The 24911-nt window shown below is 36.8% G+C and overlaps 1 protein-coding gene across 3 annotated transcripts in view; it reads left to right on the plus strand.

Annotated features, from left to right (window-relative positions):
• The window catches only part of IFT80 (intraflagellar transport 80), a 63971-nt gene extending 43515 nt beyond the window's left edge, over positions 1–20456 (plus strand). For all 3 annotated transcript variants that reach the window (XM_081329794.1, XM_081329792.1, XM_081329793.1), the window contains 10 exons: positions 316–390; positions 2271–2434; positions 5250–5314; positions 6327–6462; positions 10152–10299; positions 11664–11835; positions 13988–14077; positions 14250–14422; positions 15887–16010; positions 18853–20456. In XM_081329794.1, coding sequence (XP_081185920.1) covers positions 316–390; positions 2271–2434; positions 5250–5314; positions 6327–6462; positions 10152–10299; positions 11664–11835; positions 13988–14077; positions 14250–14422; positions 15887–16010; positions 18853–18966 — 1261 coding nt within the window. In that variant the 3' untranslated portion in view covers positions 18967–20456. The remainder of the gene's footprint in view (positions 1–315; positions 391–2270; positions 2435–5249; positions 5315–6326; positions 6463–10151; positions 10300–11663; positions 11836–13987; positions 14078–14249; positions 14423–15886; positions 16011–18852) is intronic.
• The last annotated feature ends 4455 nt before the right edge of the window (positions 20457–24911 follow it).

Below are 24911 nucleotides of genomic sequence, written 5' to 3' on the forward strand. Positions count from 1 at the left end.
AAATGGTGTGTATGCTGCTTTGAAGGAATATGCAATGTTCTTGTAGGATACAACTCACACTTATGTGTCTATATACATTTTTTGAATCACAGCAGCTGTAACTAAACAGTGTTACAGTGATAACAGAAAGCGCAAAATGCAATTTGATAATCTGTTTTTAAATCAAGTAAAAATACTTGCATGCATTCCATTTTTCTTTTGCAATCTTAGCATATATAGTCTTCTTGGGGCTGTATATTCTGTATAAAATAAAACATTCGTTAAATGCTTTGTATAAACAATTTTTACATGTGGATTGCCTTCCCTTCATTTTAGAGTTAAAAACTGGAATACACCTTTAATCTTTGACCTCAAAGAAGGAACTGTCAGTTTAATTTTACAAGCAGAAAGGTATATATTTTAAATGACTCTTTAGACAATTTATTTTTATTAAAGTAAAATTTATTCAAATCTCATAAGGTATTGCCATTTGTATTGATTTCAGTAGGGATTGAGAATCCCACATTCCCTTTTTTCTGTGGAGTAACAGATCAACCATACTAAATGAACCTGACCATTTCTCCTATAGTTAGAATACAGAATAGATACAATAATTTGGGGGGGGGGGCAGTCTTAAATGAAGATGGCAGCCTACTATTTATTTTAGGTCTGTCACTTGCTGGTTGTAACTTGAGAGCTAAAACAAATATCTGCTATATCTTTCTAGCAGGAGAAGGATGGCAATGGCTTGGTGAAAAAAGTTATATTGGCATTATCATTCGTCTAATGGCCTGCTGGAGATGGTTGGAGCTGTAACTACTGCGACTGGCTTTAATCCTTACCTATTTGGAGCTGGAGAGGAGCATTATTTGGAGAGGAGGGGAACTTTCTTCTTTCTGGAAAGGCTTGCAGTTGGCCTTGTCTTAAAACAGTGTTTAGCCCAATCCAGTCCAGCATTGCCCATTGAATGCTTATTTTACCAAGCCTTCTTCCAAAGCAAGTTTACATCCAGGTTTAATCTATTATTGGAATAGGTTATTGATATTATTATCTCATTTTATAAACTTCCTTTTTATACATTGAACACCTGATTGGATGCTGAGAATCAGATCCAAAATTAATTTTTAGAAGACAAGCAAGAGAAAATAAATTTAACTGTTATTTGCTTATCACTTAACTGTGATCAAATACAGTAAGTGGAGTGTTAGTCTGTTTTGGCCTAAGTATAAATTGGTCAGCTGATATTCCACTCCTTTATACAAATAAACTAATTAGAAATTTATGATGATCTGACAATTCAAAAATGGTAAAGTTATCTGTATTCTAATATACACATGTTGGATAAATGAAACTGGATTTATTCGATAATATTAGATACCTATATTCGTAGAATGTTGTTGTTGTTGTTGTTAGTTGCGAAGTCGTGTCCGACCCATCGCGACCCTATGGACAATGTTCCTCCAGGCCTTCCTGTCCTCTACCATCTTCTGGAGTCCATCTAAGCTCACGCCTACTGCTTCAATGACTCCATCCAGCCACCTCATTCTCTGTCGTCCCCTTCTTCTCTTGCCTTCAATCTTTCCCAGCATTAGGCTCTTCTCCAGTGAGTCCTTCCTTCTCATTAGGTGGCCAAAGTATTTGAGTTTTAGCTTCAGGATCTGGCCTTCTAAAGAGCAGTCAGGGTTGATCTCCTCTAGGACTGACCGGTTTGATCGCCTTGCAGTCCAAGGAACTCGCAGGAGTCTTCTCCAGCACCATAGTTCAAAGGCTTCAATTCTTTGGCGCTCAGCCTTTCTTATGGTCCAGCTTTCACTGCCATACATTGCAACTGGGAAAACCATAGCCTTGACTATATGCACTTTTGTTGACAGGGTGATGTCTCTGCTTTTTAGTGTGCTGTCTAGATTTGTCATGGCTTTCCTCCCGAGGAGCAAGCGTCTTTTAATTTCTTGGCTACAGTCCCCATCTGCAGTGATCTTGGAGCCCAGGAAAATAAAATCTGTCACTACCTCCATTTCTTCACCATCTATTTGCCAGGAATTAAGAGGGCCAGATGCCATGATCTTGGTTTTCTTAATGTTTAGTTTCAACCCAAGTTTTGCACTCTCCTTCTTCACCCGCAACAAGAGGCAGAATAGAAAACTCTAAAAACAAATGCTAGCATAATATATTATAAGTTAAAATAATTGAATAAAGTTGTTAAACAATGCAAGCAATTTACAAATCAATTAGATTGTTAGTATAATATTAACCAAGTTATTGATGGCCATAATCTCACCCCCAATTCTTAGGCATTTTGTTCTTACTGATGGTGGAGGAATCTACTTATATTCCTATGAGGGACGTTTAATTTCCTCTCCAAAGTTTCCAGGAATGAGAACTGACATACTGAATGGCCAAACTGTATCCTTGAGTAATGATACATTAGCTATAAGGGACAAATCTGATGAAAAAGGTATGTGTGTATATATATATTCTTAATAATTTTATGTAATATTTGAAATATGATTATATGTTAATTAAAATATGTGGAAAAAAATCTTCCTATATGAATATGACTCCGAAAAGGTTATTCATTCTCAGATATGAGGATGGCAATACAATCTCCTTCTTGGAAACATGTCTATCTATGATAATCTAATACCCACATATATCTCTTGTATTATTTTTTTTAAAAACCCACGAATGATTTATAAAAGGTAATTTAGATAGAAAAGCAATTCTGTTTGTTTTAAAAAGCAAACCATAAAATATTTGTGGAACAATAGTAATTGCATAATATGACTGGAATCAGCCACCATATCGCATAATACAGAACCGTGTTGTTTGTTCTTTTCTTGAAACACTTTTGTCTTTTTTGTCTGTTTTAATACTCAACAAATTAAAAAAAACCTATAAATTTTTATCCTTTTTTATTCTTCTTTGAGAAACAGTGGAGTTTTTAATGTATTCAGTTGTCCTAATTTTGTTTTCAAGTTATTATCATAAGTATTTGAATAAAAGCTTTTGTAAAAAGCATGAGCAATGAATCAGAAGGGAAGAAAAGATCCCAACTCTCTGAAGTCAGAAGTTACTTTCCTGTGTTTACACAGCTGGCTCAAACTAGCACTGGACGCAACTCTTTTTTTCATATGCAACCAATAAGATCAGAACAACACCTGTTCTTATAACAGCATTTTTTCCTGCCAATATAACTAGTGACCGCAAACCAATATCCTGTATCCTTCTAAAGAAAGTCATGATATACAAATGGAAGAATCTTTGAAAGTTCAATATGTTTGCTGCATGGAATATAAATGAGATTATCAGTTAGATTTGGCAAGTAATATTAAACTGTTTATATTGTGTTTAGAATTAATAATCCCTGTAAATGCCTTTGCATTCTGAGATGTTTACTGTATACTACCGTATTATTAGTACAATAGTGCAGAAACCTCACATGCAGAAATATTAGTTATTTAATCTTAAAGTACAAATTAGATAAAATGGACATAATAAAACACTGTATTTTTGTTGGGTTTAATGAGAATCATGCAGCAAAATATTTACCCCCAAATGTTTTCAGTTTTGCTGCTTCAGCACCAAGTCTGCATTTACTAAGAGCAAATTGAAGTTTGAAAGAGATTTCAAATAAGTTTGTGATGACAAAGTCAGCCTTCCAAGAAAGTATTTCAAAGTAGAACATCTTAAAAGTAGTTCAAAATAGATTAGTTGTTGTTGTTGTTAGTTGCGAAGTCGTGTCTGACCCATCGCAACCCCATGGACGATGTTCCTCCAGGCCTTCCTGTCCTCTTACCATCTTCTGGAGTCCATTTAGGCTCACGGCTACTGCTTCAGTGACTCCATCCAGCCACCTCATTCTCTGTCCCCTTCTTCTCTTGCCCTCAAATTTATTGATACATTACTTTTATTTATAACATTATTTATTACAAATATTCACTTTACCCCACTCTTCAGTTAAAAAGACCATATTACAATATTAGTTTTAAAAATCCATTCCACTCACTGGCTTATGCTGCAGAGACAAGGTGCAAAGCAAAAAGTGATGGGAAGAAAGAATTAGACTCTATGAGGCCAGACTCAGGGACTGTGAGACTCAATAGTCTACTGTGGGCCTTCCTATGTGCCTCAGCATTATTCTGTTCCTCATCAGCCAGAAGAATGGTAGAGTTATGAAAATACTAAATTGAATCAAAGTTATACAACGTTTTATGCCTTGAAAAGAAGAATAGAGAACAGAAATTACTGTTTGCTAGATTGAGATAAAGAGAGATAAATTGCTAGATTACTAGCAATAATCTCTCAAAAGTGACTTAAAATTTGCACCAACTACACAGTAAAAGTTATCAGTGCCCTTATTTGAACTGTTAAACACATTTGCTAAATTAACTAGTAGGGGCTCCATTTGATACGTTTTTGTACTGTATACCAGGGCTTTTCAACCAGTGGTATGGGTACCACCTGTGGTACATTGGCACCTGGCAGGTGGTACGTGACCATCCCAGAAAAGTGGTAGCGGGGGAGGGGAATGAGCTGAACTTGTATCACCGCACAAGCTTGAGCAAGAGATGGCTGGAACAGCAGGGCTGCCAGGGCTCAGCGGAAGTGCCAGGATCAGCGCTTCTTTGGGGCTGTCAGGGCTTAGCAGAAGTGCCAGGATCAGTGCCAGGCTCCAGCTGGAGCTCGGTGCTGATCCTGGCGCTTCTGAGCCCAGAAGAAGCACCGATCAGCTGGAATGTTGCAGCATCTCCAGGGTCTTGTGATTTACATTTTCATATTTATGACGGTCACAGTGTCCCAGGGTCATGTGAAGTGACCAAAACCTGCTGCAACCACCCAGCAGACGGGGAAATAAAAACCACCCCCACCCCACCCCCACTGCCAATCCTCAAAAGAAATGCTCACAACAATGAAAACCTCGGACAGGAGGAAGAGCGCCGCTGGGCGGGCAGGCAGCTGTCTTGCTCGGCTGTGACTTGGGGGGCACTTTTTTCAGTGCCATTGTAACTTCAAACAGTCACTAAACGAACTGTTGTAAGTTGAGAACTACCTATACTTCATCACTTTTTTCCTTTTTGGGGGGGGTCATCAAGTTTTTGACACCTTGCTAGGCGACTGGTGGTACTCGGATGTTGCCATATCCTAAAAGTGCTACAATGGGTGAAAAGGTTGAAAAGCCCTGCTGTATACCATCGTTATAGAAAGAGAATTATGAAAATATACCTATATATTTATCAATAATCAGCTTTTTATCTGTTTTTAAAAAACAGTTATTTATCTGTTTGAACCTTTATCTGGCAAACAACTAGGAGATGGAAAACCCCTTAGTCATAAGGTAAATAACGTTTAATATTTCTGTAGTTTATATTGGAAAAAAGTATAATCTGGTGAATAACTTATATCAAGATGTTACTGGCACTGAGTAAATTTTTCTATCTCCTATTACCATAACATGTTTCACTTTGAACTCTGATCAGTCTGAGCAGATTCATGTAGAAAGTGTTATATGGTTACTAAGAAATTAGTTGTATTAATTGATGCTTATCTGAGACTGAGTTGCAGGAAGATTTTAAAAAAAATTATCAGTAAGAATTAAAAGCAAAATAATTGAAAGCTGATATTGCTCAAGCCAATAATACATTAAGAAGTTGTGTCCCTTGTCTAGGCATCTTTTTCACTTGTTCTTATAACATTAAAATGCTGACTAATTTTTATTTGAATGAAACTTTGTTATTGTAGTCACATGCCACGACTGTTCAACTGGAACATGTTATGTCATTTTAATCTTTTTTATGGTAGTAACAAAAGAACTTTCTTTTTTGAAATGAGCAAAACCATTTAATCGTGCATTCTCTCAATCTGAAATACTTAAATACTAGCTCTGACTTGAGGACCACACAGTAGTCTTAAATTTGTGGATTAATAATTCTTCATCTAACTATTTTCTAAAATTGTTTCCTTCCATTCCTATTTTATGTGATTCTGAGCTACTAAGTTCCATTGGAAGAGAGATTGAGAAATAAAATATAGATGTATTATATGGAAAATCTGTAGTTCCCACTTTATATCACCTTCTACCAATGCCATTTATAAGAACACATTTTCTAAATTATCTGATATTTTATTTATTACACAAATTTATATGGCTGCTCAATTCTCACAGTTATCCTTACTATGTTATAGCAGTAAGTATAATATAAGAAAATGTTTAATTGATAATATTGTACTACAGTATATTGTTGACACTAGCAATATTAATAATTAGATTTGAGAATGCAAATCTTTATTACTGTAAAAAAAATCTTGCTTTGATACAAATGTGGGTTTTGATTCAAATATTGTTACAGACAGAAATTGTGGAAATTGCCTTAGATCAGAAGGGTCTTACAAATGAAAGGAAAATTGCTTTTATTGACAAAAATAGAGATCTTTATATAACTTCTGTGAAGAGATTTGGAAAAGAACAGAAAATTATCAAAATAGGTAAGAACTGGCTTAACCCCCAACCCACATATCGCAATTTAACAAAGTGTTCTAAAATTGTGTGTTTTAGTGATTATATGTAATTTGTAGAATATAATTTGTGAGGAGAGAATGGTACAAAAACACCTAAATATATTTTGTTTCTTGTTTAGAATTTGTTTGCAACAAGCTAATTTCTGGATAATCTCAATAAATTAGGAACCCCAAAATCAAACCTGTAGTGTCAGTGAAGTCAGTGTAGTGTCATCTTATTTGGTTTCATCATTCTAGAAGAAGAATGATATGGAAATATATATAAGTATATATATATATAAGTGTGTGTGTGTGTGTGTGTGTGTGTGTGTGTGTGTGTGTGTGTTCGTAGATTTTCATGAGTACAGGTATGTAGGTCTTGGCATATTCGGGTCTTTTCCCGTGTAAGATTGAGAGTGTCTTGGCGACGTTTCGACGAGGTCCCACTCGTCATCTTCAGGCTGGTGTCTTCGGCTTCGTGCTTGTGTGAGCAAAGCGTGATCGGAGCTGCTGTCTCTCTATAAATATTGGTGGGGGGGTGGGGGGTGCTGGCTTTGTTGCTGTAAGCAGGTTGGTTGGCTGTGTTGTTACATCTTGTTTGGTTGATGGCGTTATTGTTTGCAGATTAGTCGGCTGTTTTGTAACATCCTGTGTGGCTGAGGTGTTGGCTGTGTGTCCATTAGTCTTTTGTGTTGTAATGACCTGGATAGTGGGCTGTGTGATGACATCCTGAGCTCTATTGTAGTGATGTCCTGAGTTCTGTGTTGCAACATCCTGGGTGGTTGGCTGTGTTGTGACATCACGACTTTTAGTATTGTAACCTCCTGAGTTTTGCGATGTAATGTCCTGAGCAGAAGGCTGTAGTGTAACATCTCGGGCTTTGGTTTGGCTCCGAGTTTGCGGTCTGGCCTTGTGTTCATGGTGTGTGTCAGTTTGCTTGTGGGGGTCGGGGGGGTCAAGTGAGGATCTGTGATGGGTCAGGTGATGGGTCAGGTGCGAATCATCAATGAGTCTTGTGATGGGTCTTGTGATGGGGAGGTTACATCAGGTCAGGGTCATTGGGAGATGAACTGCTGGTGGATGGGGGCCTGTGTGGATTGGTTGAGGGTCGATGCTGTCTCTCAGATAGTTCTTTATTGTTGTTTTAAGAACAAAACTAATTTAAATTAAATCAATATCACAGATGTCCCTTGTGCTTTCTGTAAAAATGTGATAGTTGATAAAGCACTATAAAGCTGTGGTTTTCATTGTGGTCCACAGAGATTCACTACGTGTTTAGGTGCAGACTACAGTTATCACCAACACCTACTCACTACTGAGACCATCCTCCCCAAGTTCATTGCCAGTTACTTGGTTCATAAAAATGGATTGGTGGTTGAAAGCTCATTCTTTATAGCACAGTCATTTAGGTGAGATGGACAGGATAGAAATATGTCTCTCTCTCTCTCTCTCTCTCTCTCTCTCTCTCTCTCTCTCTCTCTGTGTGTGTGTGTGTGTGTGAGAGAGAGAGAGAGAGAGAGAGAGAGAGAGAGAGAGATGATCCAGGTAATAGTGAAAGCACTAAAATTAAGAAAACAGGTTTTGAATGCAATTATCAAATGTGAGTCCTAATGAGTAGTACTAATGATCTCACACAATCAAAGGGGGGAATAGGTCATATGACAATGAATATCTACAGTTGGAATTTAATTGGTTTGTAAATTCATTACTCCATTGAAGAATAAATTGAATAGATTGAGCTATGAGCACAGGGTACACAAAATAATTCAGGTGATAAACAGGTAATTCTGGCTATTTTTTGGGGGGTTAACAATTTTAAAGGGGTTTAAAATGAAAGATTATAGGAAGGCATACACAAATACAACTATAATCTTGTTCCACACACTTCAAGTTGGTAAAGTAGAGAAATGTGTTTGTTTACATTTGATACGAGATTGGCAGCAAATAAATTTCCTAAATAAATAAATAAAAGGGTGGCCTCTACATTTTCCAAATGTTTATTTAGTGGTTCACGATTACAGAAAGATTAAGTAACATTGCTCTAAAATCTACTCACTCAAATTTCCCTTGACATAGATATATCACAATTATATTATAAACAAGTTTGACTTATAAGCTAAAAATTCAGGAGTTCACTATTTGACCTGCAAGATTTTTTTAAAAAAAATACTTTTTTTCTTTAAACATGAAAAAGACAAGCAGATCATACTAATTTGCAGAAAATCTGAAATAAGAACCTTCCCCTAATTCTATAGACGTCCTTATTTTCAGTCCCTTTAAATTGTTTTGTGCTGGACAGGATGGCATTTATGAGAGGGCTGGATGCTGCTGGGTACTCATTTATCTGTATGCTGCTCATTCCCAGAGGTACAGAAGACCTTATTATGATTTTTCCCTTGAACTCTTCCCACATTATAAACCTACATTAAGCCCTCCAACCAGCCTGGCTCCTATAACTTACATTACAAGGAAGATCAGGAAAAACTGTTAGTAGGAAGATAATACTGTAAATAAGCCTAGTTTGTGAATTTAACATTTTAGAAGGAACTTAGTCATGATGAAAAACATTGTTAGTGCAATCTTAAATGTTTATGTAGAACCCCAAGTTAATTATCTGTTGCAACTGAAGAAATCCAACACTTCCGCAAACTCTATTACGGAAGCAGTCATTGATCAGAACTGAATTATTACCTATTTAAGAATACTCAAAGGTTTTCTGATGTTAGCAGTGTGTGGCTGTATAATGTGAATCTGGTTTATCTAGCTAAAAGGAAAAATGGCTCGTGAGAATAAACAACACAATAAAAAATAAAAAGTTGAAAAAAAGAAAATGTGTCCAGTTTAACATCATTTATACAACATCTATGTAGTTGTAAATACTTACCATTCTGTGGAGATGCAGTGTAAAGAGACTTAAAAGAGGGAGGATAAGCAGATCTTGCAAGTACTACCTCTTCTAAAAGTCATATAGTAAGCCAAAAAATAGGTTAAAATAAGCAACTGGGACAGTAAGCAGATATTTACAGGAAAAAGAAGAGCACATGTATATAAAATCAGTAAAAACTTTCAGTAGCCCCTAGACCAGGGGTCGGCAACCTCGGCTCTTTTATGACTCGTGGACTTCAACTCCCAGAATTCCTGAGCCAGCTATGCTGGCTCAGGAATTCTGGGAGTTGAAGTCCACGAGTCATAAAAGAGCCGAGGTTGCCGACCCCTGCCCTAGACCGTTCTGAAACCATATGCATCAGAAATTATCATCTAATGTTTGGAGGGATCATATAAGGAGACGCTGCGGCATAATATACACGCAAGAATACCTGAATTTCTAAAGCATTAAACCCCAAAGGCTAAGTGGTACAGCTGTACAAATGGAAGCAATGGACAAGGAGAAGCTGGTCACTCATTAGTGGCACTTTTATTAAGGGAAACTTTCAGAGCGCTCATCTTGGATCTCATGAAGGAGATTTTAAAACCTGTACATGGAATCTTCAGTTTGTTTGCATTGTTTTAATCTTTCAAGACAATAATGTAAGCATTTTATTTTGAATACAGAAATATGTTATTTAGAATGGTATCCCAGTAGAGAAGAGATGATGATACTGTTGTTTGCAGGCTAGAATAGATTATTTATCCAATTTAGTTGACAGATATTTAGTTTTTTTTGTTTGTTTGTTAAGGAACAATGGTACATACTCTGGCATGGAATGACTCATGCAACATACTATGTGGACTACAGGATACACATTTCACAGTCTGGTACTACCCCAATGTAGTGTACGTAGACAAGGATCTCTTGCCAAAAACTCTCTATGAAAAGGATGCAAGGTATTTCTTATTTGTTTTATATTCCATTAATAGTTTTCACCAGTGCTTTTTTTTGTAAAAAAAAAAAAGGTGCCGGAACTCACCCATGTCATACAACCCGCCTTGCCTACCCTACAAGGTTCAATCCAAAAAGGTGCCGGAACTCTGTTCTGGGAGTTCTGTGACAAAAAAAGCCCTCGTTTTCACTAATAAAATATTTTTTAATCTAATCTTTGAGACTGAGACTCTGTGGCACAGGCAAACAACAGTTTCCAATCTGATACTTCAAATTATTTGAAGAGCCGGGAATCCACAATAGGTCTTCAGGATTTGGTCAAAACAATTCAACCTGACTGTCTTCTATTTTGGATGTTTACAGAGGGGTTGAGGGGTGGAATTACATGCATTTTGCCTTATAGAAGTTTAGACATTTCCAACTTTATTTTGTCACTTCAGCACCAAAAATCAGGACACTGAATGCCAGCCAATTTTAGCTATGTTTAACTTTGTTTCTGGGGTTTAGACAAGGTATGCAATTGAAATGCATTTTGTTCTGCAGAATTTAAATTCTTTTTTTAGCATTTTTACATATGTGCCCAAAATCATATATAACAAATTGGCCATTTTGTTTGAAGACTGTAAATAGAGTTTGGGGACAGGGGCACTAATATGAGCCATTGATAATACATATAAAGGTAAAGGTTCCCCCACACATACGTGCTAGTCGTTTCCGACTCTAGGGGCCGGTGCTCATCTCCGTTTCAAAGCTGAAGAGCCAGCGCTTGTCCGAGGACGTCTCCGTGGCCATGTGGCCGGCATGACTGGACGCCAAAGGCGCACGGAACACTGTTACCTTCCCACCGTAGTGGTCCCTATTTTTCTACTTGCCTTTTTACGTGCTTTCGAACTGCTAGGTTGGCAAAAGCTGGGACAAGTAACAGGCGCTTACTCTGCTACGCGGCACTCGGGATTCGACCTGCCAAACTGCCGATCTTCTGATCGACAAGCTCAGCGTCCTAACCCACTGAGCCACCGTGTCCCTTGATAATACATACTTAATAGAAAAATACCTAACTTGTCAGTTGCCAAGTTTACTAAATATGACGCTTCAGAATACACACTTCCAGATTCTTTTGGATTGAACATTTAATAAAAAAACAGTATAAAAAAATTGGGCTCTATATTACTTCCTAATCTGTAAATTCTAGATTAGCAGAACAGGAGAGAAGTGTGCAGTCTTTATTTCCACCACGATCAGTGCATACTCAGAAAGAGATCGTGGTTGTTATTTTAAATGGAATGTCTGTCTGTTTCATAAGTATTCTAAGCAAGCTACATTAATACTAAAATAATATTTCTGAAGCGTGTCTGTTTTTTTTCAATAGTGAATTTAATAAAAGTCCCCAGATCTTAAGTTTTGTTGGCAATCAGGTAACAATCAGAAGAGCCGATGGTTCACTTATTCACATTAGTATTTCACCATATCCAGCTATTCTTCATGAATATGTGAACAATTTGAAATGGGAAGATGCCATCAGATTGTGTCGCTTTGTCAAGGTAAATATAATGTTAACTTTTACAAAAAGATTACTGGGGGGGAGACATATTATTCCTTTAATTTTAAAATACAGATTACATTAATGCAATTATCCCTTCAGACGCCCATCATAAAATGCTTTCCAAGGTAATGTTATTTACCTGACTTGTGATGCACAGAAAGGGACCTGCTGTTTAGAAAAACTACACATACTGTATCTTCTACAGGTAGTCCTCGACTTACAGCAACTCATTTAGTAACCATTTAAAGTTACAACGATGCCAAAAAAGTGACTTATGACTGTTTTTCATACTTAGACCATTGCAGCATCCCCATGGTTACGTGATCAAAATTCAGAAGCTTGGCAACTGACTCATATTTATGACGGTTGCAGTGTCCCAGGGTCATGTGATCAAGTTGTGCAATATTCTGACAAGCAAAGTCAATGGGGGGAGCCAGATTCATTTAACAACTGTGACAAGAAAGGTCATAAAATGGGCCAAAGCTCACTTAACAAATTTCTCACAGCAACAGAAATTTTGGGCTCAATTGTTGTCGTAAGTTGAGGACTACCTGTGCTTTCCTCTGTTTCAAACTGCTAACAGTACTCAACTTCAAATATATTTCAGATATGTTTCTCTGTTCTTTGCCTATAAAATGGAGACATTTTCTTATGCTTTAATGTTTGGCTGCCTTTCAGATTATATTTGCCACCAGAGAGTTATGTATGCATAACTTAACTGTAGGTTTGGCTGTTATCACAACACTATTTACATTCTGATTTCTGTACATAAGAACAGTCATTTAAGGATAGAAGAAGAAAAAAGGTACATACAATAGCCTCCTGGTCGCTTATCGTAAATTCCTTCTTTCTTCCTTCAAGAATAGCTTTTTATCATGGTGCACTAGTGCATTGCATCTCCTAGCAACACATACAGTAGTTTTGTAACAGGTGTAAAATGAATGCAAAGGAGAAGGCAAACTGAGCAGGTTGCTGGATCCTCTGTGCTTGCTAATGTGGCAGGAATATTTATTTGGTTCCTTTTAAAAAAAAACTTTTCTTTCTCTTCTTTACCTTTCTAGTACCCTAGATAATTGTCAGATATGATGGTTCTGATAATCTCTTATAATCTCTTTTCTCCTGATATTATTCCATCAGGTAATGAATGATGCTGTGCAAAGCTTTCACAAGAAAGCATCCCCTTTGAAATGATTAAAGCAGCTAACTCATTTGCATGTAAAGTAAAGACAATTAGAAGTAGTTTCCTTCTTTTGTTCATGCCTTTTTAATTCTTCTTCCCCCATCCTCTTAGAAAGCTGCAAGGAGAGGAACAAATTATTATTTTAAATATTTAATATTATATATTTACATTTCCTCTACTTACTGAAAGAGAATGAACTATAGATACCTGCCACAAGTATCCAGTTGCTCTGGAAAAGTGCTAGTTAGGTAAATAGAATTCTTCTGTATCTCAGTTACTTTTGATTCACTTATGCTTATTAAATCGTGTATCTACTATAATGAGAGCAAGTAAATATAAATGATAAATACATTTCCTTGCTAGTTTCCAACAGCCTGATGATCAGGATTAACTTCAGGATTAACATGAGACAGCCAGTGAAACAATAAATCATCCCCTAATCAAGAAACTACCAACTCAGACAAACAAGCATTAAACACCAGCTTAATCAAGGAATTACCACAGAAAAAACAACATTCCCACAAACACTGGTAGAACAAACTACAATATATAAACAGAAAGCAAAACCCATTTCTTTCTAACACTGAAGATGTTACCTAGTCAGGTAATGAAATGCCTGCAAGCAAATAACCAATCTCAGAGAGCACCAAGGATTCAACAGTTCAATCCTGAGTTACAAATATTCTCTATAATGCTATCTAAATATTTATTTTTATGTTATGAGAGGCGACTCTATCTTTCTATCATTACACATGTGATGGTAAATCATTGTAATGATTTATATATTGCAGTTTTTTCTTTATTAAATATGTATGTGATCTGGGAATACACTGCACTATAAATGTATACTGTAAACATTGATAGCCGATTGATTCTTAGATAATGGTTAAATTATATTCATATCAATTTGGCATAAGATAAATATTTATATTCTATAAGAAGAAAAGTTATTTTAATATGTTCATTTCAGGATCAAACATTATGGGCTTGTTTAGCTGCTATGGCAATAGCAAATAAAGATATGAACACAGCAGAAATAGCCTATGCATCAGTTGGCGAGGTAAGTAGTTCACTATTTAATAACTTTAACCAATTGATTGAAAATATTTAATGCTAATCCTGTTGCAATTTAAAGGACTCTTGGCATTTGTTGTATTATCTAACTTATTACAAAACTAGAGTTTAACCAACTTCATGTGCCTATCACCTTTATTTTTTTAAAAAACCAACAGATTGATAAAGTTCAGTTTATCAGTTCCATGAAAGATCTTCCATCAAAAGAATCAAGAATGGCTCATATTCTGCTTTTTAGTGGAAATGTCCAGGATGCTGAAACTTTGCTTTTGCAAGCTGGACTTATTTACCAGGCGATTCAAGTTAATATTAATCTATACAACTGGGAAAGGTAATATGGTTCTTATATAATGTATTGCAGTATATATATATATTGTTTCTTGGTTCTGATTTGGGTTTAACAGTTTAAATCAGTATTTCTCAACCTAGGCAGCTTGAAGATGTATGGACTTCAATTCCTTCTGAGAGTTGAAGTCCACACATCTTCAAGCGGCCAGGATTGAGAAACTCTGGTTTAAATGATGAACTTACATAATTTTATCCCATTCCAAGTCCTATTTTTTTTTCTTTCAGAATGTTGATGTAATATGTACCATGTGGAATTGTTGATAAAGAAGCACAGGCCCAAGTCCTATTTTGTTACGCAGATGTTTCTAAAAAAGCTTTTGTACCTGATTATAACATCAGTACCTCTTTAGCTCCATGTATACCTGATTATGTATGCTGCTAAAATGTATTTGGGTGGTGGGAGGAGATAGTTCTTCGTCTCATTGCTTCCCTCTTTTGTTTCCCTTAGAAAGAAATTATCTCGAGTTTAGAATGATTTTGATTTTCATGATTTTCGTAACATAAACCTCCATGCTAAAAATGCCACCTGTAAAATCTCTGAAATACCACAAGGTAGCCTTAGCTGTTCTTCTCTAAAGGTTCAGATTTTGTGCCAATCTATAAATATGGAGCAGTGGTGTTCTCACCTATTTTATAATGAATGTGACATATGTTAACAATGGAAAGTAACATGGACATGCTATTTATTAACTGATAAAATGCATACCAACTCCCAATACACTTAGATTTTCTGAGCAGTGTCTCATTTTGACATTGCCTAAGCCTATACAAGTTCAGTTTAAACAAGATTGATATGCTACGAGGTTTTTGTTTCTGGTCCTTTAAAGAAAAAAAAAATGTTACTGACAACTGTGCTAATCTCATAGTCTTCTGGATGCAAAGCAATAATTGTTACATTGTTATTAGGAAGCTTTTACTGTTTTAGAAAGTTTAGAGACAAATTTGAAAGTTTCCATTCTAAAGTTTCATGAATAGGAAATTTATGTGATGTGTATAATGTTCTGATTTGCATATTCTTATTGTACATGTAGAGCCTTCTACATAATCATAAAAGAGTGGGAATATTTTTTTAATTGAACTACTGTTCATTAGTAAGATGCCACACGATCCTTAGAAGGGGGACAGGAAAGCAAGAAGGTTCACCAGAATTGTTCATTGGTGTAAAGATTATTACTTTTGTTTAAGCCATCCAACAATTACGAAGACCACTACTTGCCAGAAAATACAGCTTAAAATTAATAGAAAACATAAATAAACTTATTTAATGGGGAAAGTAGTTTTCAATTAAAGCAATTGTTGTCGGCCTTAATGCTTGGTTTCTTCTTGCTTTATGAATAGAAAATGCAGTTGCTGTACAGTGGGCATATTTCTAAAACCAAGGCCTTTATGATCAGTTTAGTTTCTGAGGTCGGCCTGATGAGCTTATTACTGCTTTGCTTTCTTCTAGAGCACTAGAACTTGCTGTGAAACACAAGACGCACGTTGACACAGTGCTGGCTTACCGACAAAAGTTCTTGGATGACTTCAGTAAAAAAGAAACGAATCAGCGATTTTTACAATATGCAGAAGGGGCAAGTATTCTGTGGAAGTTGAGTTATACTTTTTGAAACTCTGCCTTATAGCTATGAAACAATTTCAGACTATAAGCCAATGTGTATTTAATAACACTGTGTGCTTGTACTTTAATTCACAGTATGAAACAAAATCAACAACTTGATTATTTTTTTTAGGATTTCCACTTTGAGGCTTAGTTATTAGCACTGATGGAATAGGGCCAAAGTATGTTAGGAGATATCTCCTTACCGTTATGAAAGTCATACTGTGGAAATACTGTAGAGTTAGCTAATATAGGTATAGAATTTTTATTTTATGGGAAAAGACAAATATTAAGAGCAGTTTTTTGCTGCTAAAGCTTTCAGGTTTATGATTTCACCAGTACAGGCTAATACAGTGAAAGATGCTGTCTTAGCTTATTCTGATGTGGCATTCTGAGGAAACATTACAACAGTTGACATGCTGTTTAGCTTATTAAAACTTGTCTAAGGTATACTGAGTTTTATGTGAAAATCATATGCTGCTTTTGGCAAACTGCACCATAATGTTCACACTCCTTTGCATAACAAGATAGAAACTTAGAATACTGTCATATGGGACTCTGAGCCAGTAGTATCTGGCAAGTTTTGAATATACTATAATACATCACAGAAACAGCCCCCTGAAACAAGATAAAATAGTTGTGGTAAAGAAAAGCTTCATATGGCTGTGAAATCACAGCAGCTATCATGCCATATTTGATGGAAGTAGAGCCGTAATACACAGTTGGCAAGGAAGAGACCTGAAATCCAAGTAATTTTATTTCAGAATCTAATTCTCATGTGATGCAAATTTATCACTGAGGGGGAAAATATAACACATTCTTGGACCCAAAGAACTTGATTAATAGTTTAGTCAGTTTTTTGGATCTTGGTCATTTAGTAATTTCTTAAAAAATTAGCTAATTCATCAAACTGAGATCATTACAAAAGAAAATGGGCTACAGTATTCTATTTTTCCTTCTGTTTTGCAAAATACATATATTTTGTAAAATCAGAATATATGAGTTAGAAAAAAACCCCATATAGATCATCCAATCCAAACTGTTCAGTGCAGGAATTCTCTCTAACCCATCTCTGGAAGGATGCTATCCAACCTTGTTTGAAAACCTTCAGTATGGGAAACTAAAGGACCCCTCACCATTATTATAGGCAGTCTGTTCCTCTACTTAACTGTTCTTACCATCAGGATATTCCTCATCAAATTGAATCTCCTTTATTTTCTTTTAATTGAAATCTACTGGTCATTTTTCTGTTCTCAGTTTCAAGAGAAAACAGGCCTTGTCTTTTTTTTACTGGTTTTTTTTTTTTAACCAGCCGTTTTAACAGCTCCCTTTCTAGCATTCTCTTCTATGCTGTAAGGTTCAAAGTGCTATGTGAAAATAAAAAAAAAATCACAAGCTCATTTTATGTACAGGTAGTCCTTGCTTAGGGTTAGGGACGCGGTGGCTCAGTGGGTTAGGACGCTGAGCTTGTCGATCAGAAAGTCGGCAGTTTGGCGGGTCGAATCCCGAGTGCCACATAACAGAGTGAGCTCCTGTTACTTGTCCCAGCTTCTGCCAACCTAGCAATTCGAAAGCATGTAAAAATGCAAGTAGAAAAATAGGGACCACTACGGTGGGAAGGTAACAGCGTTCTGTGCGCCTTTGGCGTCTAGTCATGCCGGCCACATGACCACGGAGACGTCCTCAGACAAGTGCTGGCTCTTTGGCTTTGAAATGGAGATGAGCACCGGCCCCTAGAGTTGGAAACCACTAGCACGCATGTGCGAGGGAACCTTTACCTTTACCTTAGTCCTTGGTTTACGACCATTTGTTCAGCAACTATTTAAAGTTATGGTGACTATTTGTGACTGGTCCCTGATTTTCTGGCCATCACAGCATCCCCACAGTCACATGATTGTGATCCAGATGTCTGGCTCACAATTTTGATGTTGCAGGAAACCACAATCACATAATCGCAATTTGCTACCTTCCCTATCAGGTTTCCACAAATAAAGGGCAAACTGGCAAGGAAAGTTGCAAGTTACTCTGATAACCTACAGTTGCTTTCAACTACAGCATCTCCACCGCTGGTACACAGTCTCCACCGGCCCTCTTAGGACTCCCTTGACATGCACGATTGGTGCTGGGACTCCAAAGCCCTCTTCTAGCCTCTCTCAATTCACATGCTGCCTGCCTTGGGCAAGCTCGTCCTTGATTTGCCCAGGGCATTCACTGGGCCTCCAAAACCCACCCCAGATTCTCTTTACTCATGTGCAGCTGATGCCAAGCCTCTCAGGTAACGTCTGGCTCTTTCAGCTCACACGTGGCTTGCAACAGACCTCCCCCTATCCCCAGACCTCTCCTGGCCTCTTCCATACCTTACAGCATTGTCTACTTTTTATCTGGGACTCCTGCAGCATCCTGCTTAATGACCCACATACCTTGAGGTTACAACAGCTACCAGGACTGCCAGGATTGCTGTCACTAAGTTGTACGGTCACGTGAAGTTGCATTTTATGATTGCATCACTTAGTATCAGCAGTCCCAGTCCCAATTGTTATCATAACCTGAGGATTGTTTGTATTTACCTAATTCGGTCTTTTCTATCATAATAACTAATATGTTTTCCCCTAACTTAAAATTAAGAAGAATTTTAAACCAAAGATAAAATGCAGCACCAGAGCAAGCCTAAGAAATCTTCGTGGGCCTAAGGAAACCCCAGATATATGAGATAGTTTCCCACATATGCACACACAAAAGCACACTCGTAATTTTTCCCCCTGCCCAGATAAAAATATTTTTTCTCTTTTTTTCCTCCCTCCCTCTTGATTTTGCAGCTTGATGTTAACTGGGATAAAATCAAAGCTAAAATTGAATTGGAAATTGCAAAAGAAAGAGAACGAGCTACTGCTACTCCAACAGTCAGAGGAAGCATGATCATTCAGCGCTGAGAGATGTACTGATTATATGAAATATAAACTTTTTATATGTCATTCAGTATTTAAGCTACTGATAATATTTGTGTACAATTGCTTAGTTTCTATAGTTAGTTGAAAAATGAATTTGAATGAATGTAGCCTGCTAGAATGTTAAATACATTTTTGTTATAATGTTCATATGAATACTCTAAATAAAAAGATTTCTAATATTGTGCAAAATGTTACTATTAATGATGCATATTAAATCTGTTACATAAACAAATGGTCAGCTATTCTTGGTACCAACAGGCTATTCTTGTTCAGCATGAAATCTGAGAATACATTTGCTTATTATATGTTGGAGTTTTTAAATGAAATATATGGTAAGACATTTTCAGAAAATATTCACAGATTTAGGTTAGCATATGCAATCTTCTTTTGTCAAGATCGCCTTGTTTATTTATATTATACAATTGTACAGTATTTAAATAAGCTGTTCTGAGTGAAATCACTTTGGGATTGGTAAATCATGTTAAATGTGTAAATAGTTAATTTAAAATGTTATGAGGTTGAATTTCTTGTAAATTTATTTGTTTGTTTGTTTATTAAATTAATATTGCTACTTATCTTATAAATTCTGGGAGGCTCCCAGTCAAAAGTTAAGACACCATTAAAGCCATATTTGGTCTAGTGGTTAAGGCACCAGGCTAGAAAGCAGGAGACCGTGAGTTCAAGCCCTGCCTTAGCCATATAATCCAGCTGGGTGACTTTGGACCTGTCACACTCTCTCAGCCCAACCTACCACACAGAGTTATTGTTTTAGGCAAAATAGGAGGAGGAAGATGTGTTGGATATGTTTACCACCTTGAATTATTTGTAAAAATAATGACAGGATACAAATAAAATAAAATAAACAAAAACAATATTAAAACTATAAAAACTACATTAAAAAGCTGGCACCAAGTCAAACTTCTGATCTACAGTCACCTCATCCCACCACTCGGGGGGGAAAGCTAGGTCTTCAAAACTTTACAGAAAGTTAAGAGGATAGTGATCTGTTGAACTTCAGAGGCCGGAATGTTTCATTGGGCAAGGGCTGTCACAGAAAAGTCATACTTCTAGTTTACCATAAGATGGTAATATTTAAGGGAAGTGATTGAAGTATGCCCACCCAATCTGACCTGGTAGGACAGGTAGATGTCCTTAGGGAAAGGCAGTCCTGCAGATAATGTTGCCCTGTGCCATAAAATCTTTAAAGGAGATGATCAGCACCTTAAATTGTATCCAGAAATAAACAATGCGTTGTTACATGGGCAAATATAGGGAGATGTATAATCAAATATCATCTGCATATTGGTGATACTGGATCTTAAACTAACACGTGACCTCCCCTAGTAGTTTCATGAAGATAGTAAAAGGGAGCAGTGAAATACTCAAGCCCTGGGACAGTCCACATTGGGACTTCTCCCCTTTCCTCCCCTATCAACCCCAACTGAAACTGATCATAGAGGAAGGAGGGCAACCCACAGTAACGCTGAAACTAGTCCAGAAAAATATCATGGTTGATAATTTTGAAAGCCACTGATAAATCCAGTGTTGTACCACCTTCATCCTGAGCCTTCCAAAGGTCATTGACAAGGGTGATCAGTGTCATTTCACTGGCCTGAACAAAGACTGGAATTCTTATTAAGAATTCATAAAAATAAAAGTATTATAAGGTCACTCAAGATTTTATTTCTTCAGCCAAAACAATCTGAGAGCATTGAGAACCAAGGTTTGCATACATCAGAACCGCAGAATAAGAAACTGATATTTTTTTCCATAATGCCCAAGTAAAATGATTGAGCGTATAAAATAATAACAATAATAATAAAGTTGGAAGTTATCTAGTCCAATCCCCTTACTTTTTTCACCATTGAATTTCATTTTGTTAGATAGTGCCCAATGTTCAGGTTTGTCAAGAACCTCCTGTATCTTAAGCCTATCTTCTGGAGAGTTGGCTATTCCTGCCAGATTGGTGTCATCTGCAAATTTGATGAGTTCCCCATCTATCCCTCATCCAAATCATTGATAAAGATGTTGAAGAGCAATGGGCCCAGAACAGAGCCTTGGGGCACCCCACTACATGCTTCACTCCATGTAGATGCAGTTCCATTGAGGACCACACGCTGAGTACAGCCGGTCAGCCAGCTACAAATCCATCTGGTAGTGATGCTGTCTAACCCACATTTTTCTATCTTATCAAGTAGTAGATTGTCGTCTATCAAATGCCTTACTGAAGTCCAAGTAAATTATATCCACAGCATTCCTCTGGTCCACTAATTTTGTCACTTGGTCAAAGAATGCAATAAGATTTGTCTGGCATAATCTGTTTTTGACAAACCCATGTTGGCTTTTAGTAATGACGTTGTTTGCTTCTAGGTGTTCGCTGATTCGTTGTTTGATTATCTTTCCCAGAATCTTCCCAGGTATTGAGGTCAGGCTGATAGGTCTGTAGTTTCCTGGATCTATTTTTTTCCCGTTTTTGAAGATGGGAACTATAGCATTCCTCTGGTCCACTAATTTTGTCACTTGATCAAAGAATGCAATAAGATTTGTCTGGCATGATGTGTTTTTGGGGGGGGGGGGGCTTGAAAAAAATTTTATTAGTTTTTATAGGGTTAAAAAGGAGGGTAGGGAAATAGGGGTTTGGGATAGGGTAGAGGAAGGGTTGGGGTGAGGGTTGGGATTTCCCCCAATAACATTCAAAATTTGGCAAACAGCATGTTGTCTGGGTAAATGTACATAAATAAAGATAATAAAGCTAACAATAACACTGATAGGTATAATAAATTATCAAAAACAATACTAAATTTTCAATGTATAATATCATTCTTAAATAAATTCAAAATTGCATATAACATTCCTTTCTCTCTAACTCGCTTATCTAGCCATTGATAAAATTTATTCCAAGTTCTATAGTAAACTAAATGTTCTTTCTCTTTAATCTCTAAAGTTAATCTATCCATTTCTGCACAAACCAATATTTTCTTAATTAATACGTCTTCAGTCGGTAACTTCATTTTTCCAATATTGGGCATATATAATTCTCGCTGCTTTCAATACATGTAACATTAAGTATCCGCTCTCCTTGTTTTAGTTAGGGCCTATCATTCCTAAGAGAAACAATTCTGGTTTAAATTCTATTTGTTTTTTAATCATCTTCTCTAACCATAAATGTATCTTAAGCCAAAACCTTTTTGCTTAAGGAATGACCACCAGATATGGTAATAAGTACCTGGTCTTTGATTACATTTTCAGCAAACATTTGAAATATTTTTAAACATTTTAGCTAGTCTCACTGGTGTCATGTGCCATCTATAAAACATTTTGTACAAATTTTCTTTATATGATACAGCTTTGGTTAATCTAATATTTCTATCCCATAGCTTTTCCCATTCTTCAAGCTCTATAGTATGTCCAACATTTTTTGCCCATGTTATCATTGTTTCTTTAACTTGTTCCTCCTCCATCTTTAAGTTAAGCAGTAATCTATAGAGTTTTAAAACCAGCTTTTCATCTGTTTTTAGCAATGTAAGATCAAGTTCTGTCTGTTCCTTATAGAGCCCTGGTGCTTTCACGTCTTTTTCATATCTTGATTGAATTTGTAAATATGGCCACCGTGATAGGTCAGTATCTTGTTGCTGTAAGTCTTGTCTAGATTTCAATCTTCCGTCATTGTGCAGTAAGTCTTTATATGTTACAAGTTTATCGTAGTTAATTAAGTTTGGGTAAGCAAAGGCTTCCATTGTTGAAAGCCATTCAGGTATCTTAGTATATATATATTTTCTTTTATTTTTTTCCCATTCTAAGAGAAGTGCATTTCTTATAGCATGGTTCTGAAAGTATCTATGCGCTTTATTCTTTCCATACCACAGAAAGGTATGCCAGCCAATCTGCAGGTCATGCCCCTCTAGGTATAGTAATCTTTTGTCTCTAAGTGTTATCCATTCTTTAATCCATGTTAAAATAGCTGCTTGGTAATATAACTTCCAGTCTGGAAGTCCAAGTCCTCCCCTTTCTCTAACGTCCTGCAGCAATTTCACTTTAATTCGTGCTTTCTTCCCTTACCAAACAAATTTCAATATTATAGTATTCAGTTCATCAAAAAAGGCTTCTTCTAATTTTACCAGAATGGTTTGAAATAAAAAGAGTATTTTCGGTAAGATATTCATTTTAATTGTAGCTATTCTCCCCAATATTGACAGTTGGAGATTTTTCCACTTTGCTAAGTCCAGTTTTATTTGTTTTAATAGTTTTGTATAGTTGTCCACTTTCACTGTTATACATCTTGCTGTTAAATAAATTCCCAAGTATTTAACTTTTTTAATTATTTGAAGATTTGTTTTTCTTGCAAGTTGCGTTTTCTGTTTTTCTGTTAAGTTCTTTGTCAAAATTTTAGTCTTTTCTCTATTTATTATCAGGCCTGCGACCTCACCATATTGTTCTATTATGGCCAACAATTTTGTGCTTGTTTCCAGAGGTTCTTCCAGTATAAAGACCAAGTCATCCTCGAATGCCTGCAATTTATATTTTTCACCCTTTATCTCCAGTCCTTTGATCTCAAAATCTTGTCTAATATTTCTGTTCAATACTTCCAAGGTTAATATAAATAGCAATGGTGATAAATGACATCCTTGTCTTGTGGCATGATCTGTTTTGATAAACCCATGTTGGCTTTTGATAATGACTTTGCCTCTAGGTGTTCGCTGATTCGTTGCTTGATTATCTTTCCCAGAATCTTCCCAGGTATTGAGGTCAGGCTGATAGGTCTGTAGTTTCCTGGATCTAATTTTTCCCCTTTTTTGAAGATGAGAACTACACCAGCTCTTTTCCAGTCCTCTGGTAGTTCCCCAGTTCTCCAGGATCTTTGAAAGATATAGTTCAGTGATGCTGAGATCACATCTGCCAGTTTCTTCAAAACCTTGGGGTATAATCCATCTGGTCCTAGTTGATTTGAACTTGTCTAGGCTGGACAGGCAGATGATACCAGTCTAATGGGCAGATGATACCACTCTAATGGCAGAAAGTGAAGAAGAACTAAAGAACCTGTTGTTGCGGGTGAAGAAGGAGAGTGCAAAAGATGGGTTGAAACTTTACATTAAGAGAACCAAGATAATGGCATCTGGCCCTCTCAATTCCTGGCAAATAGATGGGGAAGAAATTGAGGTAGTGACAGATTTTATTTTCCTGGGCTCCAAGATCACTGCAGATGGGGACTGTAGCCAAGAAATTAAAAGACGCGTGCTCCTGGGGAGGAAAGCCATGGCAAATCTAGATAGCGCACTAAAAAGCAGAGGCATCACCCTGTCAACAAAAGTGCGTATAGTCAAGGCTATGGTCTTCCCAGTTGCAATGTATGGCAGTGAAAGTTGGACCAAAGAATTGAGGCCTTTGAACTATGGTGCTGGAGAAGACTCCTGCGAGTCCCTTTGGACTGCAAGGCGATCAAACCGGTCAGTCCTAGAGGAGATCAACCCTGACTGCTCTTTAGAAGGCTAGATCCTGAAGTTGAAGTGGGCCACTTAATGAGAAGGAAGGACTTACTGGAGAAGAGCCTAATGCTGGGAAAGATTGAGGGCAATGGAAGAAGGGGACGACAGAGAATGAGGTGGCTGGATGGAGTCACTGAAGCAGTAGGTGTGAGCTTAAATGGACTCCAGAAGATGGTAGAGGACATGAAGGCCTGGAGGAACGTTGTCCATGGGGTCATGATGGGTCGGACATGATTTCGCAGCTAACAACAGCAACAACAAGGCTGGACAGGTACTCACCATTTTCTTGCCTATCCTAACTTGTGTTTCTAATCTGCTTTTTACAGTACTGTTTTTTCCCTTTGTGTAAAATTGTGTAAAAATCAATGTATTATGTGAAAGGTATGTACAATTAGTTCATGCACTGGACATGACTCATCATTCATTTCAAAGGAATCCTGTGCA

The sequence above is a fragment of the Vipera berus genome (genome assembly GCF_964194415.1).
Source record: "Vipera berus genome assembly, chromosome: 5".
In the NCBI taxonomy this organism is placed as follows: domain Eukaryota; kingdom Metazoa; phylum Chordata; class Lepidosauria; order Squamata; family Viperidae; genus Vipera; species Vipera berus.